Consider the following 18,069-nt stretch of genomic DNA (forward strand, 5'->3'; position numbering starts at 1 on the left):
AGATGCTATTACAGAATTTTTAGTGCGAATCCCCTGGAACACTTTCGCGAACCACCGGTGGGAACCGCTGTTCTAGTGAATGACTATTGCATTTTCAATGTGGTAACTTTTAAAAATGCTCATATTGCTTTACTTGGCACTTCTAACTAGAAGACCTATTCTTTAAAACAGATTTGCAATAGATTACGACTATTCTCCTGGTATATTTAAACATTTACTCAAAGTACACAATTCTTCAAAACCTTCGCTGAAAATGTTTCAAGTTATTTTTTTTAGTTTTTGCACTAGAGAGCAATAAATGCCTGCCAAATATTCATCCATTTTTGGAGGAAGGCATGCAGCCCCCTTTATGCACTCTATTGAATCTAATGACAAAAATTTTGACTTAGCAGCAAGTGCTCAATCAACTTTTAATAATATTGTACTCCACTTTTTAGTCCTATTAGCAGGTGTTGGACCTCATAGAAACAAACACCATTATGGTTGGGTATTTGTTAAGCACCTGACAGTTTCCCAAAGGAATCCCATATACTCTTAAGTTGGCCAGAAGATGCCCAATACTGAATGCACCACAGTCAGCTTTCAACACTACTGCTGAAGGCGAGCTGCTTTTAATCCATCTTGTTTTCCCCCAGTTTTATTTTTTAAGAAGTCGCAAAATGGAGAGGCCCACAGCTTTAATTCACTTTTATTGCTGCTATCTATAGTAATTTAAATGTACCATTTTAGACTGCTACAGGCAGCAATAATAAAAGTGAGTTAAAAGCAGTAATAAAAGTGAGTTAATTTCATAATGCCACCCCTTTCTTTCTCTCTCTATCCAATTTCACTAAATTTCTGAACAATGTAGCCTGCACGATCCCCAGTTCACAGGATGGTTATATTCTACGATGTGAATATGCTTTTAACATGTATGACACCATCATTTTTCTTTGAAATACTATGTCTATTTATGCTTTTATTTCCATGCACAGCCCCAATTATTCTTATGCTTATTTGTTTCGAATTGTCTGAATACAATGCATTTACCACATGAAATGGAAAAATTGTATTGCCAGGCAAATTATAAAACAAATGTGTTACTGTTTTCAAATTTTATAATGCAGATCACAGGCACAAGTCTTTAGCCATTATATTATATATTTGGCACCATACTAACCTCTATTTCAGAAAGGATAGTTGCAGGTGAGATGTGCAGAAGTTTGCGTTTGGCCAGAGGGTTTAATTATTGGAACAAGCTTCCATCTGTTGTTGTGGAAGTGGATGATTTTAATAAATTCAATAAATTCAAAAGAACTAGATAAATTCTTGAAGGGGGATGGTTGGGTAAAGTGAGTTTTCTGTTTGTTTGTTTGCATGATGCTCTATAAGTTTGCTTTCTTGCATCATTTGCCACTACTAATATGTATTTCTTTCTATGCACTGCATAGCATTCTTACAGTATTTATATTTCCAAATGTCTAATTACATTGCATTTCCTGCTACATGAAGCTGGAAAATCACATTTCTATACAGTATACAAAGTAAACACGTTACCTCTTCTAAATAAAAAAAATTTCATTCAACTTTTGAAATAAAAAAAAAATTTCCTTTATTTTAACTCCTAAGCCCTCCACAAATTAAGTAAACTAGAGATGACAATATACCTGATTGTTGATTTGTAGATGTTGAGCAAGAGCACTAAATGACATTATTATTTCATGATATGCAAAGTGAGGTACAGACACTGTGGAAGGAACGGGGGTTGTAGATGATCCTTCAGGAGGCGTTGGTGTACTACTGCCTGTAACACCTACTACAACATTATTTAGAGTCTCTTCTGGCTGTGGAGCTATTGGAGGTAGCACAACAGGATTGTGAACAGTAGTTACAACTGCATTTGAAGTTGCAGGCTGAGGAGTTTGAACAATAGGTGTAACCTGTTCTTTTTGCTTAGGTAATGGTGAAAGTTGAGGTTCTATGCGTGCAAAGCGTTCTGGATCACTTAGAACCACTCCTGGTTTTAATTCCTGATCAAAAGATTTGAAATTGATTAGATATTTCATATAGTTAAACAATCAAGATTAACTCTTAGGAACACTAGCACTTATTAAATACAGCAATGTTGCATTATAATACTCGAGGAACAAGAATCATTTTGCTGTACAGAAATTTAGTTCTAATAAATGTCATTCAAATTTATTGCTAAAGAACAATTTTTCTGATCAGTTAAGTTCTGCTGCACTACTACCAGAATTAGTAAATATGAATTTATTATATTTAATTATCAACATAAAAATCAGTGATAAACAAGGAAAACAACAAAATACATTCTACTAATCTAAATGTATTTGTAGAGAAATTATCATTTCGAAACTCCATTTTTAAAAAACGTGATAATATAAAATCTTAAACCACACATTCTGAAATACAACATAGTAGATATAACCTATCAAAAATTTAACTTATGGCAATTTTTGTTTTTAATGTTTAAATTTTAGTATAATCACAAATGTGTAAATTCAGATTTTTGTAAAGTACAATAAGATTGCCATTTTTAATGCTGTATATTTTTTTCAAATGAGTGCATTAATTTTAGAGAGAAAATTAAAAAAAAAATTAAGATTAATGGGAACGTTACAAAGGACTTAAAATCATAGAAAGATCCTTGAACCTGCTTTCGTTATAGTCCCATATATGCCTTTGTTCATTTTTTTTTTTTTTTATAGTTATTTTTTATGTAAAGGTGTTAGTAACCTTACTTTTGTGTATCCAAATCTAGTCCCTACCACAAACAAATGCAACTGGTATTTCCTCATTCCTTCTTTATCTGTATTTATAATATGGAACATTTAGAGCATTCCAACAAAATACACTTCGGACACGACTGAGTAAACGAAACTGCAGTTTATCCACTCCTGCTCTAACCATTAATGATTTTCACAGGGTTTTTCTTTATTTGTAAACCAATCCATATTCTGAACCGGAAAAATAACACGTCACCAAATATTTTTCATCGGGGAAAATATTACAATTCCGTTTTCAGTTTTCTCCTTCGAATTTTGGAGATTTTTGGCTGCTGTAAAGGAATAAGTATTTTTAATTTTTACGATATTCTTTGTTAATTAACATACTAAATTGTGTTTTACAGAGATATTAAATAGGATTAGTAGTGTTCGTTAGCTTCTTATTTTGAATTTAACTATCAATTTTTAGAAGTTATGACTCCTGGTGTTGGTGCCAATATTGATGAAGTAGATGCCATATTGTAGTCGATAAAAAATAGCGTACCGTATATATATATATATATATATATATATATATCTCAAACTGATAGCGTAATATAAAGCACTCAGTTAGGAATCTGTTAGCTTATTATAGTATTATCAATTAATCAAAAATATTAATAATCTTATTAAATTTCATTGTTAATTAAATTGTATTTACCCGGAAATCATGACCCAGACTAGAACAGTGAAGCAAAGATCACAGACTAGCGAGCGTGCTGTGACTTGGGGGAAGGAATTAAGAGGGCCATTCTCCAATGCATAACAGTCTCAAAAAATTTGTGAAATGTTTGCTGCCCTTTCTAAAACAGGACATGATCTAGCCAAGGAGGATGTCTTTGTGTGTGTGCCAGGTGTCTAGAGTGTCACGAAATTAGGCGCCAACTCAGCATTCTGATGGGCGTTTATAAGAGGGTGAGGTGTAGGGTAAATACCCTTGAAGAAATTAATATGAGGGGCCCATCAAGCTTTCCGCTGCCCAGCTCAACGGCAGAGCTCACATTTGTGCATCCAGCAACACAGAGGCAATCTCCAAGGCAGAATGCACTGGTCCCAAAGGAACTAGTTATTGTTGGTGACTATTGTCAGGGAGATGGGGAATATACTATGCAAGAAGAATAGGTGGAACAGCACCAGGGTATGTCTGCCAGGGGCAAAAGTTGATGACGTTGTAAAGCAGATATCATCTTTTAAGGGCACAAAAGGTGATACTGTTGTACACGTAACTAATGACATTAAGTGTAAGAGATCTGCAGATTTACTCAACAAGTACAGGTCAATGTTGAAAAAAAAGTTGCGAGTTAGGGTTGAATGTGAAAGTGTTTGCAATTCTGGCCATACACGATAGGACAGAGTATATGATGAGAGCCTTGTCAATCAACTCAGCCCTGTAGAGATTGTGCAAGGCTCCAAGGAGTAGAATTTTTTTCAGCCTGATCTGTGCTTGTTGACAGGAGAGACTGCTTCTACAGGGATGGGGTAAACTTAAATAGTTGTTGTTATGGGAGTTTCTGGTGCAAGGGCTACTTTGGCCATATTGCACCTACCAAAGGTAGTGAAGCTGTATGTGATGACTGCTCCCAGAGCAGTCAAAATTGATTATACATTTGAATTTGTTTTAGGTACAAAAAGAATTCGGAGAGGTTTGCATTATTACCTATGATGCGGCTGAGTAACAACGGTTCTTGCAAATTTGACAAGGAGCTGAAAATACACTGTCGGGCATTGTTAAACAAGCTACATTCAATGAGTATACGCTTTACTGTCAGTGGTTGCAAGCAGTGCGTACACAGCGGAGGATCGTTTCCTGTGAGCAAAAAAAGATGAGTGAGGTGAGTATGGCCTATTCGGCTTCAGGCTAGGATTACTTCTTCTTTTCTATTTTTACACAGGCTGAAATTCCATATTGTGGTTCAGGTTTCAGCTGAAACAGCTTGTTCTGTGTTTGATTTCTCCACATAAGTGCCCACTGCTCCATACATTTTCTCTGGATATTGCATCTACAATCAGTATATGGGACAAGGTCATTTGTTGAGGTTATGCTGGAGGATGTTTTGCAGCATTATCTGCCCATTCATTTCCTTTAATACCCCAGTGCCCTGGAATCCAAGAGAAGACAACAGTTTGCTGATGTTCGTGAAGACGTATCAGCACATGTCTTAAGATTTTTAGCAAAGGATTGTGAGGTGTCGTGTTTTTGAGAGCTGAGAGAGCACTTTTGGAATCCGTATATATGATGCTTTTATTGATTGACAGGAGTGAAATATATTCCAAGGCAAGCTTAATGGCATGAAGCTCAGCAGTATAACTGCTGCATTTTGCAGGAAGTGTAAGTGAAATAGTTCTATTAGGGAAGACAGCAGCTGCACCCACTTTATTACCAGACTTAGAACCATCAGTGTAGATGTTGGAAAAGAGGGAATAATTCTGTGTATGGACAAGATGTAGCTGTTGGATGCTGATATCTGATATAGCACCTTTTCCCCACTGCTAAAAGCCAATCAACTGCCTTATTTTTTTCCAAATTATTCTGGATTCGGTATCTTTGTTAATTGTTGAAGCGAATTTTATCCACGAGTCTTTTTTGGCTTTTCAGTGGATGTATCGTGCTTTGGCTCTAAGTCTTTTATAATTAATAAGGTTGACAGTGTTTGGGTATTTGCGGAATTGGTTCCATGCTGCATTTTTTTCTCTTTTAACTGTGTAACAGTCTTTGTTCCACCAATGATTGATATGCTTGCGGTTTCCTAGTTGAGACTGTGGGATGGCGATTATTGCAGCTCTAAGTATCTGTGCTGTTATATGCTCTGTGACGGTATCAACGGGAGAAGACTCAATGATGTGATCATTAAAAGAGACATAATTTTTATATTTTGCCCATTCTGCTTTGGAAAATTTCCATTTCGTTTGGGTTTCAGTTGTTTTAGAATAGGTGGTTTGAATTCGGCATATTACAGGATAGTGATCGCTGTTCAGAGGATTGTCATGTATTGTCCACTCGACACTTGGGAAGAGGATAGGAGAGCATAGCGAAAGATCTATTGCCGAGGTTGAACCAGTAGGAAAGTGAATGCAAGTGGATAAGCCAGTGTTCAGTAACGTTAAATTCTGTCTGTCTAGTAACATTTCAATGAGTTTTCCACGTCTATCTGAGACAGGAGATCCCCATAATGGATTGTGACCGTTAAAGTCTCCTAACAGGAAGATGGGAGACAGTATTTGCAAAATAAGGTTTTCCAGTTCCTGAATTGAACATGGTTTATTGGGTGGAAGATAGATTGAGACAATCGTTAAAGCAGTGCCAACCACTATACGAGCTGCGACGGCTTCTAGGGAAGTTTGGAGAACAATTTGCTTACAAGGAACTGTTGAGTCTGAGTATGGCTACTCCTCCATGAGCACTTTTTGTAATGGACCTGTCTTGACGAAAAAGAGCATAATATTTAATTGATACAGATACTTGGTGTTAATTGGTCTCTTGTAGGCATATACCCACGGGATGATAACGATTGATTAACTCGTATATGTCATCTATGTTGCTACGGAATCCTCTGCAATTCCACTGGATTACGTTATTCATTGTGTAAGTTTAGAGTTAGCAGTCGAATCCATCTGTTTTTTTAGACGTGCTCTGTTTTTGATGGTCAAATTTTATTTTTTCCTTTTTTTGGGAAGAATGGACGTGTGTCCATGTTGTCTTAGGCATATAGATCTATAATGGGTTTATCATAGGTGTTATTCTCTGCAATATCCATATTTATGGTATCAGATGATTTCTTTCTGGCTTAATCTGAGTTTTCCATTTGACCCGAAATAGCTAGAACTTGAGTAGTAGGTGGTATTGAGATTGGTATATTATTAGTCCTATCGACAGTTTGTTTTGTGGATTGTGGTGCAGATGATAAGAGTGATCGAGCCCAGTTAGAAATTGACACTTTTGGTGGAACAGTTGTATCTGTCTGAGTTGAAACTGTTTGGCATCTTTTGGATGCTTCAGCATATGAACGTTTAGGTATGCTTTGTAGAAGATGTTTTCTCGCTTCAAGGTACGTGACTTTGTTAACTACTTTGTATTTCTGGATTGTTTTCTCCAGCTTCCATTGTTCACAGGATTTAGAGAATGCTGAATGATTGCCTTTGCAGTTTGAACATCATGATGATTCGGAATTGCAATCAGTATGAATATGCTCCTTTGATCCGCAGTTTGAACATACTGAATTTCCTTGGCAGACAGTTTGGGAATGCCAAAACTTCTGACACTTGTAGCATCGAATAGGATTGGGGATGTAAGGACGGATGCGGCAGTTTAAGTATCCAGCTTTTACTGATGAAGGTAGGTTTGGTGTAGAAAAAGTAAGAATAATGCTACGAGTGGGTACAAATTCTCCATCTTTCTTTAACATTATTCATCTCGCTTGAATAACTTTCTGGTCCTGGAGTTCTTGAACAATCTCTTACTCTTTGACGTTCAATAGGTCCCATTCGGATGACTCCTTTAGAGGTATTAAGAGTGGCATGAGGAGATACCTTAGTGGGGACTCTACCAAATGATGTTAGTTTGAGGAGAGACTCAGAATGTTTGCGGTTGGTGGTTTCAACTAATAAGGCACCAGATTTCAGTCTGTGTACCATTTTTGGTGATCCGGCTACACTTTCTAAACATTTTTGTATATAGAAGGGTGATAGTGTACCTAATGACCGATTTGTTAAAGAATGCAGCATGAGGAAAGATGGGTATTCCATTTGAGGTACATCAGTTTTCATCCTTTTGTGGTTTTGATTGTCACAATTTTGTTGCAAATTCATAGGATTTGCAGTCTTTAGAGGAGGGAAATTTTCGTTTTCCATGATTGCTCCTTTAGCCCTGGAAGGATAACTTTTCCTTCCAGGTTTCCGGCCCCGCCACGGGGAGGCAGGAGCAGTGCCATGAGGTGACCAAGCGGCTGTTAGTTGTGTTAGTGAGAGATATAAAAAAGAAACAGAAAGGTGACTTTCATTTCTGGGCCTTTGCCTACTTCTTATAGTGTCAAAGAGCTATTCTAGTATAAAATGAGAAAAACGGTAATCACAACAAAAAGAAACTCTATATAGCAAAAGCTCTTTGAGAACATCGCTTTAATAAATGCACTTTAATCGCTTGGCCACGGAATGCTTGGCACCCGGGGCCAACTTAAATAGAAAGGGTGCAAGAATAATTGCTGATGCTATCGATGCAGTGTTAGATGGGTCGGAAAACTGCTAGCTTGGGGGGATTCACAGACTAAAATGTTAATAGTAGCCACAGGCAGAGATAAAAATGACTCTTGCACTGCTTCTGTCAGAATGAGCAGGGGCCGGGAGGGCAGGGTGCTGGGGGGTGTTCGGGGAATGGTGGGAGTCATCACGAAACAAATAAATACATTGTACAAATAAATAGAAAGGATAGACATGACAGGAAAGGAGGGGATTATGCTGTTAGTTAAGAAACACACAAAATCTAAAGAACTGCATACAATTAATGTTGGTGGACAATGCAATATTGAATCTATTTGGTGTGACATAAGCACTGGGAAAGGAAAAATGAGAGTAGGTGTGTGTTATAGGCCAAACGAATCAGATGAGTATAATGAGCAATTCTGCAGAGAAATAAAGTGGGCCAGTAAATCAGAATGTCTTATAATGGGGGATTTTAACTTTCCAGATATTGACTGGAACTTGTGGTTTGATCACTCGCACCAGGGTATGTCTGCATACTTAGCAGACATACCCTGGTGCGAGAATTTTTTGGATTTATTGGATGACTGTTTTCTACAGCAACATGTTCGAGAGGCAACCAGAGGCGTAATACTCTTGACCTGATTATCAGCAGTGATTATTCATGCATTAAGAATTTGCAGATAGAGGAACCACTGGGTAACAGTGATCACAATGTACTGATGTGGGAATTACTTAAAGATGTAACTACCATCAAGGCTAAAGGGAAGGGCTTTTGCTTTTGTAAAGGTGACTACAGGGGTCTCAGACAGTTTTTAAATTTTGTACAGTGGGATCAACTGATGATGTTACCAACGCTGAATTCTAAATGGGAATCCCCTTCAGGGACTTAATTTTGGCATCTACTAGGCTTTTCATTCCAACTAAGAAATACTGTTTAAGGTTTAGGCCTAAATGGAAGTCAGATGAACTAATGAGGCTCACATGGCAGAGAAGAAAAATGTATGGGATGCATATAAAGTATCAGGTGACACAGAAGCCTATGGTAGATATAAACTGGTCCTTGAGGTTGTCACAGACATTCTCTCAGATATGCCAGACAAGCAGCTGTACTTCCTACCTGGGAGTCTAAAACGTTGATAGAACTGATATTCGGGTGACATTCGAGTCAAGTGGACCCAATTTTGGCGAAGTCCGGACAGTCTGTGACAGCCAAATTCTCTGCTTGCACCTTCACGATCGTGGTGGGACTGTTAGTAACCCTGGGTATAACCTCCATGCACATGCACACTGTGGGTGAGCACCCAAGCGTGAACCAACGTAAGCAGGGGTCGAGGTGTGGCGCCCAAACCACATTGAGGAATGCGACCAGGCAATATTAGGTAGATGACTCTCATCAACAGGTGAAATACATACAACCACTTTGCTTATTGGAGGCTTGAAGTGGTGGAATCCATATTTAGTCTCCAGAGCTAAGTTCCGGTCAACCCTTCCCCACCTTTCATCATGCAGTATGACTGATGACTTTTGAGGTTATAATGGACATCATGGTGAGGTCCAATCTTCCTTACATTTCGAGCAGCTCTAAAATAGTATTTGCAGGTAGGCCAGCCACTAGTTAGTTAGTTCACCGGACCGAACTTATTGGTAACTCGTTTAGGAGGCTTCCGGATCAGCTAATGCATAATCTTGCTACCTCTACTCTGCAAGATACCGACTGGAGGGAGACCGAGTAGTGTGTATGCGGGGTGAATTGTCGAGGCCACGTTATGTCAAGGATCTGGGTATATCTTACTATGTGTACACCAAATCCATAAATTGCATTACTTCATACAGCATGTCAACCCCCAACTTTTTCTTACCATTACATACACCATGAATTGTCAAACTAATAGAGTAAGCTTATCTGCGAAAAGATCTAAATCACCTAAACAATTCCTTGTTCAATTCACAAATATACGTGGTCACGAGACCACGTATATTTGTGAAATGAACAAGGAATTGTTTAGGAGGTTTAGATTCTTCTAATCTTAATGATGTCCATTTTCACTTGCAGTATGCCAAACCCCATGTACTTTTTCTGACAGAATCTCAGTTACGGGTTGATTCAACAACTGCTCATCTCAGTTGCCCAAATTATTTGTTGTATGATTCCATTCGCCTCAAAGGTAGTACTTCAGCAAATGTTCATTCCGATATTCCCAGTCAAAGATTTGGTAATTTGGAATCTCCCTTTTTCGATCTTCTCTGGCTTAAAATTTCTCTCCCCATTTTGTCAAATTTATCTGTTGTCTCTACCATTCTCCCAAATACTGTTGTTATTGTTATTGTTGTTATTTGGTTTTTAGGAGCATTAGCAACTAAGGCCATATTGCTCCGGGATATGCGGTGGTCATTCTCTGACCTATTCGCATCTTCCGTATTTGGTGGTGACGGGCTCGAACCCCGGTCTAATCAAGAAGCGTGTGCTACGCACTGCCTCCCAAATACACTAATCACTTGGAGCTCTTTGACTTCCTTTATGAAAGTTGGACTTGAGAAAGTCAAGTAAGATAATTTTCCTTGGCGATTTTAATATTCACAACTCCAGCTGGTCACGAATAGGCTTTTGCAATTGCTAATGACCTTGCACAGATTTTTCATTTGCCTACAAGAATACCAGACAATCCTAACCATGCAGCCAACACGCGTGATATTTTTCTCACAAACAACCCTTCTAAGTACACGGTTGAAGTGAGTGGTCCTTAAGGCACTTCAGATCACAACTTGGTGATTGTCTCTTCTCCAATTGAGCCTTTATCTCATGGCTATTCCCAACCTCGTATTGTTTGGCATTACAAGAATGCAAAATGGGATGATCTGCGAGATTTCTTTTCTTCTTTTCCTTGGTTGGATTACTGTTTCAAAACTTCTGATGTCAACGTTTGCTCAGATCGTGTCAGTGAAATTATTCTTGTAGGAATGGAATCCTTTATTCCACACTCCACTTTAAAATCTTGTCTTTTATCTAAACCTTGGTTTTCCAATATTTGTGGTAAGGCTGTTCAAGAGAAGAATGTTGCATATCGTAATTGCTTTTTTCCAAATCTTTAGTTTCATTTTCTGCCTACACCAAAGCTTGCAACAATTGTAAAGCAGTTATTAATCAGTCTAAACTAGATTTTGAACAGGCTAAGAGTAGAAAACTTGCTTTTTGCCCTAATGGTAGCTGAGCATTCTGGTCTCTTGCCAAAGCCATTGGCTGCAACTTTTGCCCATCTCTGCATCCACCTCTGTCAAAACCAGATGGTTCTGTTGTCACTTGAGCCAAGGATAAAGCTGACCTGCTAGCATCCCATTTTCCTACCAACTCATGTATTAATGACCTTGGTAAAACAGCTCCCACCATTTTTTTCACTTTCTTATTCCAAAGGTGTTTTTCCTTCTGCTTGGAAATTTGCTCATATCCAGCCAGTTCCTAAAAAGGGTGACAAATCTCTCCCATCCAATTATCGTCCCACTGCAATTACTTCTACTCTTTCTAAAGTAATGGAGAAATCAATTAACTGCCAACTTTTAAACTAACTAGAATCCTTCCGTCTGATCAATGATTGCCAGTATTGATCCTGTCAGTGTTGATCCACTAGTGATATTCTGGCTTATGTTACCCATTTATGGACAGATTTAATGGAAAAGTTCAGTAAAACACAAGTAGTTAGTTACTCTTGACATCTCAAAGGCTTTTGAACATGTTTGGCATAAAGGTCTCCTAAACAAGCTTCCATCTTATGGTTTGCCAACTATTTTTTGTAATTGGTTATCCCGTTTTCTCTCTGATCGCTCACTGAGCGTGATGGTAGATGGCTCTCTGTCTTCTAACTTTTCACCTAATGCTGGTGTCCCCCAAGGTTCAGTTCTTTTCCCCACTTTTTTCGTCTTGTATATTAATTACCTTCTTCCACCGACTGTAAATCCTATCCATAGTTTTGCCGACGACAGCACATTGCATTCCACTTTCCATTTTGAGAAACCTTGCCCTGCTCAATCAGCTTCAACTTCTCGAAAATCTGCTACCAATTCCTTAAATGCTGATCTTCAGGTAATTCTCCAGTGGGGCAAAGACAACTTAGTTGATTTCAACCCTTTTAAAACTCAGTCTTGTCTTATATCTCGCAAAAAAGGATTCTTCTGCTCCTATGCTTATCTTTAGTGACACTCCGATTTCTAGGCAAAATGATATATCTCTTTTGGAGATTACCCTGACTTCTAATCTCTCTTAGCACAAGCACATTACAAATATTGCTTCCTCTGCATCTAAAAAACTTGGTTTTCTCTTTTGCTCTCAGTGTTACTTTTCTTCCAAACAGCTGCTCACTCTGTATAAATCGCAAATCCGCCCTGCCATGGAATATTGTTCCCACATCTGGGGTGGTGCCCCCAAAACCTCTCTCAGGCTTCTTGATTCCATTCAGAAGAGGGCAGTTAGGTTAATTAATGATTCATCTCTAACAGAGTCTCTCCACTCGCTTTCTCATAGACGAACTGTTTCTGCTGCATTCCTTTTTTACAGATACTTCCATGGGCACAGTTTTTCTGAATTGGCTTTTATAATTCCCACTCTCTCTTTCAAAACAGTCCAAAAACGTGCCGCCACCAGCCACGTCCATTTACTGCTCATCTTCAAACTCACAGAACCAACTTTTCATCTTCCTCGTTTATTCATTCAACTGCCGTTTTCTGGAACAACCTTCCTTCCTACGTATTTCCTGAAAATTACAGTCTATAGAAGTTGAAGTCTAATGTCAACAAATATCTTCTTTCCTCTTCTCAACCTCCAACCCAAGCATGGTACTAAGTACTATAGGTTCTAATACCTCTTGTGTTTGGGGTTTTCACAAAAAAAAAAAAAAAAAAAAAAAAAAACAGTCTGTAATCAAGTCACAAAGGCAAGCGAAGGCAGATTACGTAAAAAAATTGGATTGGACCAATTAACACAGATGGGTTGACTACTGATGATCATGCTAAGGCAGCTGATAAACTGAATCAGTATTTTGCATCTACATTCACACATGAAGAGTTATTCAATGAAGGGAGTGCTAGAAGTTTAACAAACTCTGACAGGGAGCTTAAGTGAATTTGTAATAACTGAGAGCAAAGTGGATGAGAAATTGTTGAAGATAAACATTAAAAAAAGGCACCTGGGGTGGACGAGATCTATCCAGTTATATTAAAGGAGGCAGCAAAGGAAGTAAGCGAACTATTAGTCATAATTATTAGAGCTTCCTTGGACTGGAGGTGTGCAAATGTATCACCAATTCACAAAGGGGTTCAAAAGGTGACACAAATAACTATAGACCTGTTAGTTTAACTTGTGTTCTGGGGAAAATAATGGAATAAAGAAGCATTGCAGGATCATCTAGACAAGACTGCATTAATAGTTAAGACACAGCATGGGTTTGTTAAAGGGAGGTCTTGTCTGACCAATTTGATTGGATACTATAATGTGGTCACAAAGGAGCCGAATGCTAAAAATAATTTTGATATCATAGGCCTCTGTAGCCAAGTGGTCAGCAGCATTAGTGCAGTAGTACACGTTCTTTGAGTAGACTGGGGTTCAAACCCCCGACTGCTAAATACGGTCAATCTGCCACTCTGCACTGGACCAGCGTAGCAAATAATGGTCCATTTCCTTCAATATGAATCGTTGAGGAGGCTTCCATCCTGCATTGGATTGATAATGGCAGCAGTTTACTTATGATACTGTTGCACATGGAAGACTACTGTACAAATTGGAGAGGTATGGCATTAAGGGTAAGTTGCTACAATGGATAAAGGGATGGTTGAGTGGGAGACAACAGAGAGTGGTAATCAATGGACACTGCTCTTCATGGACAAAAGTTATTAATGGAATTCCCCAGGGTTCAGTGCTAGGCCCTCTCTCCCCCCACCCACTGAGCACTGTTTTGACTGGGAAAGATAATTTTAGCCACGCCCATGTTTTTTTATGGCGGATAATATTCACGGCACTTTAAAATTCACATATTTTTAGGTTTCATTTTATATTAAATCAGCGATCGCGAATACAGATACCGCAAATAGCGGGGGTTTTTGTTCAGCATAACATAAATAAAGATCCGTGGGGATTACCCTACAAACTTGTTACTAACAAGGTTCATCCCGGCGATGTTCTTTCTTCTATTATTGTAAATGGTAACGAAACTCTGGACTGGAGTTTGTCCATAAATGCTAACTTGGACGGCTTGCTCCATGAGGACACTGCTTCCTGTGAAAACACCATCCAAACTACAATGAGATTAGATCATTTATCTTACCAAGGGCCCCGAATCGAAGCTCCTTTTACAGATACTGAGTTGGAATCTGCTATCTCAACCTTAAGGGATGGTAAATGTCCTGGACAGGATCTTCTTGAGGTTTCTGTACTTAAAAGATTTTGGAAAAATTGTCCATTAATTATATTAAATCTTTTGAATGCTTGTCTGTCTTCAGGATTATTCCCGCTGGCTTGGAAACAGGCTAGACTTAAACTTCTGCTTAAGTCCTTTGACAAACCCTCCAATGATCCAGCCTCTTACAGGCCCATTGCACTGCTGCCCATCCTTGGCAAAGTTTTGGAAAAATTAATTGTTTCTCGTCTTCTAAATTACTATTTAGACAGAAACCTAAGTTCCCCGCTTCAATTTGGCTTTACACGAGGAAGGTCTTCTGTTGATGCTATTTGTCAGATCTTGAGTTCTGTTCAAAATTCCAATTCTAAATATGTCCTCGGTCTCTTTGTTGATTTCCAAGGGGCATTTGACACTGTTTGGTGGCGAAGTGTCCTGGCGAGGTCCAGAGAGGCCGAGGTCTCTGCTCCTATTTACCGTCTCCTTTCGAATTACTTTGATTCTCGCAGCATCACAGTTTCCTCAGGATTCTGCTCTGTCTCCAGATCTGTTTCTAGGGGCTGCCCTCAGGGCTCTGTTCTTGGCCCTGTGTGCTGGAATATGGTCCTTGATGGGTGGCTCGCGGTTGATCGAGACAACATCCTTCAGATAGCTTATGCAGACGACGTTGCTGTTCTGATTTTTGGTAATTCCCGCCGGGAGCTAGAGTGCAGAGCAAATGAAGTTCTGGAGGACTTGGATATCTGGTGTCAAACACAAACTTCAAATCTCGACTAATAAAACAAAACAAATGCTGCTAAAGGGCTCTCTTGATGTGAATAGACCACCTGTTATTAAGTTGAATGGAGTAATGATTAGGAGTACTCGGCAGCATAAATACTTAGGAATTTATCTCGATGACCGTCTTAATTTTAATTACCACGCAAAATATGTACTTCAGAAAATAAAAGCTATGACCTATAAAATTATTAAGATTACCAGGAGTACTTTTGGTGTAAAGAAATCTTCCATTAAATTATACTACTCTTGTATATTTATACCAATTGTGTGTTATGCTGCTGGGGCCTGGGGATACAGAATCGGTAACTCCCTTGTTCAAAAATATCTTACCCTAGCACAAAGATTCTTTCTTCTCGCTGTAAGTAGAGCTTGTCGAACTGTCTCTACAGGTCCTCAGTCATCTACTGCCAATCCAATATGAAGTAATGTTACACTATCTTTTATATTGTAGAAGAAAAAATGTTCCTGCGATTGTAAATGGTATAACATATAATACTGACTTGCAAGAAAAGGTAGACATTAAAAGAATGAGAAATGAATGTTGTACAGCGTGGCAAAATACCTGGTCTACCTCCGCTTTGGGTAGGGAGACCTTTAAGTTTTTTCCCGAGGTTGTTGATTACGACAAGAAAATGGACTGGTTCAATCCTGGTTTATACGTTACGTTTTTATATACCGGTCATGGAAGTCTTAACTTTAAATTGTTCTCACTAGGATTAAGTAACACTCCTCTCTGTAGTTGTGGTGCTCAAGAAACTGTCGAGCACCTCGTGTTTCATTGTCCTCTGTACGATGATTTAAGACTGGACTTTCAACTTCTCACAAATGTATTTGACTGCTCCGAACTGCCAAGATTGGTTAACTGTTCCGAATATTATACTGCCTTCTCCACCTATGCAGAGAAATTGTTTAAACGGAGGAAAAGAATTCTTGCCCCCTGAGGTTCAGTAAAATGCTAGACTGTTTCTTTGAATTACTCTTACCTGATGTATTGATCAGTCTGCTGGACTCCGAAGCCCAGTATTTAGTTATGTACCATCATTGTATATAGTCTTTTATGTACCACCACTGTATATAGTCTTTTTATGTACCACCACTGTATATAGTCTTTTTATGTACCACCACTGTATATAGTCTTTTTATGTATAATTAATCATTGTACTCTTTATGTATAACTAATCATTGTACTTTTATGTACAATTAATCATTATAAATTGTACCCAATGTATAGATTACTTTCAGCGGTGAATAGGGGAAACCCTGGAGCCCGCCAAAAAAAATAATAAAATACTTTGACTTGTATATATAATTATAAACTTATGTCAAATTATTCGTTCTTTATGTAGCAAATTGATTAAAAAGTACAGTCAGTCCTCGTATAGCACGATAGTTGTGTTCCTAGAAACCCTCGTGCAATGCAAAATCGTGCAATATAAACAACAGGCCCTATGGGAAAAATAGGGTTAAGTGCCGACCACCCAAGATTGAACACACATTTGTAACCAAAACATTACCAAACACAATAAATAATCGTAATAAAATACGTAAGTATTTTATTACGTAAGTATTTTATTACGACTATTACGTAATAAAATATTGCTAATGCTTTTGCTTCTATCGTAAGCAAACTTGTTTTTTGTTTGATTTTCTATCCAAACAGATGACAGCCGTTCCATCTCTTCCAATTCTTTGTGTCTTAATCTAATGGATTTTAATTACACTTTGAGTTGTTCCTGCTATGAAAGTTGTTTTTATTTTCTCTGCATTCTTTGTAATTCTCGGTGTTGCCTCATTTAGGCCTGTAGCATGTGCAATATCATACGGTCTTTCATTTCGCTCAAAGCATTTCACAATTTCATATTTTTTCTCTATCGACAGAGGCGGACTGGCCATAAGCCTTACCGGGGAAACCCCAGTGGGCCGGAGATCGGTGTGATTTTGGCCATAAACCATAGTATGAGGCCACTATAAATTTTCCTGGGTAAGAATTTTTGACCCAGTCCGCCTCTGTTTATCGATATTGCTTTTCTTTTTCTCTCTGAATCTACAGTGTCTTCACCAGGACGCTTCCTTTTCACACCTTTTAAGTATTTTACTCATTTTTAGGGAATAAAGCACAATTACAAAACGAGGAGGCACGCTTGATACACAAACAAAGCTGCGCGCGTGTAGCAACTGAATAAACAACACCGTAAAGGCAGAGATACACAATTAACACCTCACATTTTACTAAAGCACATTTCTAGGGATTACTACCATAAAACAATAAAAATCCAGTTGTGTTTCTGCTAGTGTAATCTGTTATAAAATGGAAGTAAACTCAATCTAATTGCATTTGCGATTATACCAATAGCTAGAATTGTGTTGGTTTTTACGTTATTATGGTGAAATGTGTTTCCCCTTCACTGATATAAAAAACAAATACATTTTCAGAATCTTCTCTTCATTCCTATCGTGTTGCGTTCGGTTGGGGTGATTCTGCGTTCGACTGCCATTTCTTGTAAACACAAAGGCGAATCGTGCTTAAGCGAATTCGGTTCGTGTTATATAAGATATCGTTCCCCTATTTATAAATCGCGTATGATCGAATTCGTGTAGTGTAAACACGTGTTATACGAGGACTGACTGTATTATTTTATATCTGTATAAAAATAAGAATAAAGTTGTTGTTTCACACATAAAACTTTGAATTTTTTTTCAGAAAATCCAGTGTTCATACATATATGTACACACACACACACATGCACGTACACACACACACACACACACACACACACATGAACACACAGAGATATATATATTTATAAAATGTAATTTTAAAATAAAAATTTCAGTGGACGAAAAAAGGTTTCAGTTGATGACAAATTAATAAGTGAGGTATGACAGACGCACCTAAAAGTATAAAGCAGCATTAAGCATATAAAGCAGCATTAAGGATGCAAAAGTAT

At 38.2% G+C, this 18,069-nt stretch overlaps 1 protein-coding gene across 6 annotated transcripts in view; it reads right to left on the reverse strand.

Annotated features, from left to right (window-relative positions):
• The window catches only part of Not1 (CCR4-NOT transcription complex subunit 1), a 710,948-nt gene that overhangs the window by 265,148 nt on the left and 427,731 nt on the right, over positions 1–18,069 (reverse strand). For all 6 annotated transcript variants that reach the window (XM_090381951.1, XM_090381950.1, XM_090381952.1 and 3 more), the window contains one exon: positions 1,647–2,009. In XM_090381951.1, coding sequence (XP_090238077.1) covers positions 1,647–2,009 — 363 coding nt within the window. The remainder of the gene's footprint in view (positions 1–1,646; positions 2,010–18,069) is intronic.

This window comes from Mastigoproctus giganteus, chromosome 9 (genome assembly GCF_048544385.1).
Source record: "Mastigoproctus giganteus isolate SK-2022 chromosome 9, ASM4854438v1, whole genome shotgun sequence".
Lineage (NCBI taxonomy): Eukaryota > Metazoa > Arthropoda > Arachnida > Uropygi > Thelyphonidae > Mastigoproctus > Mastigoproctus giganteus.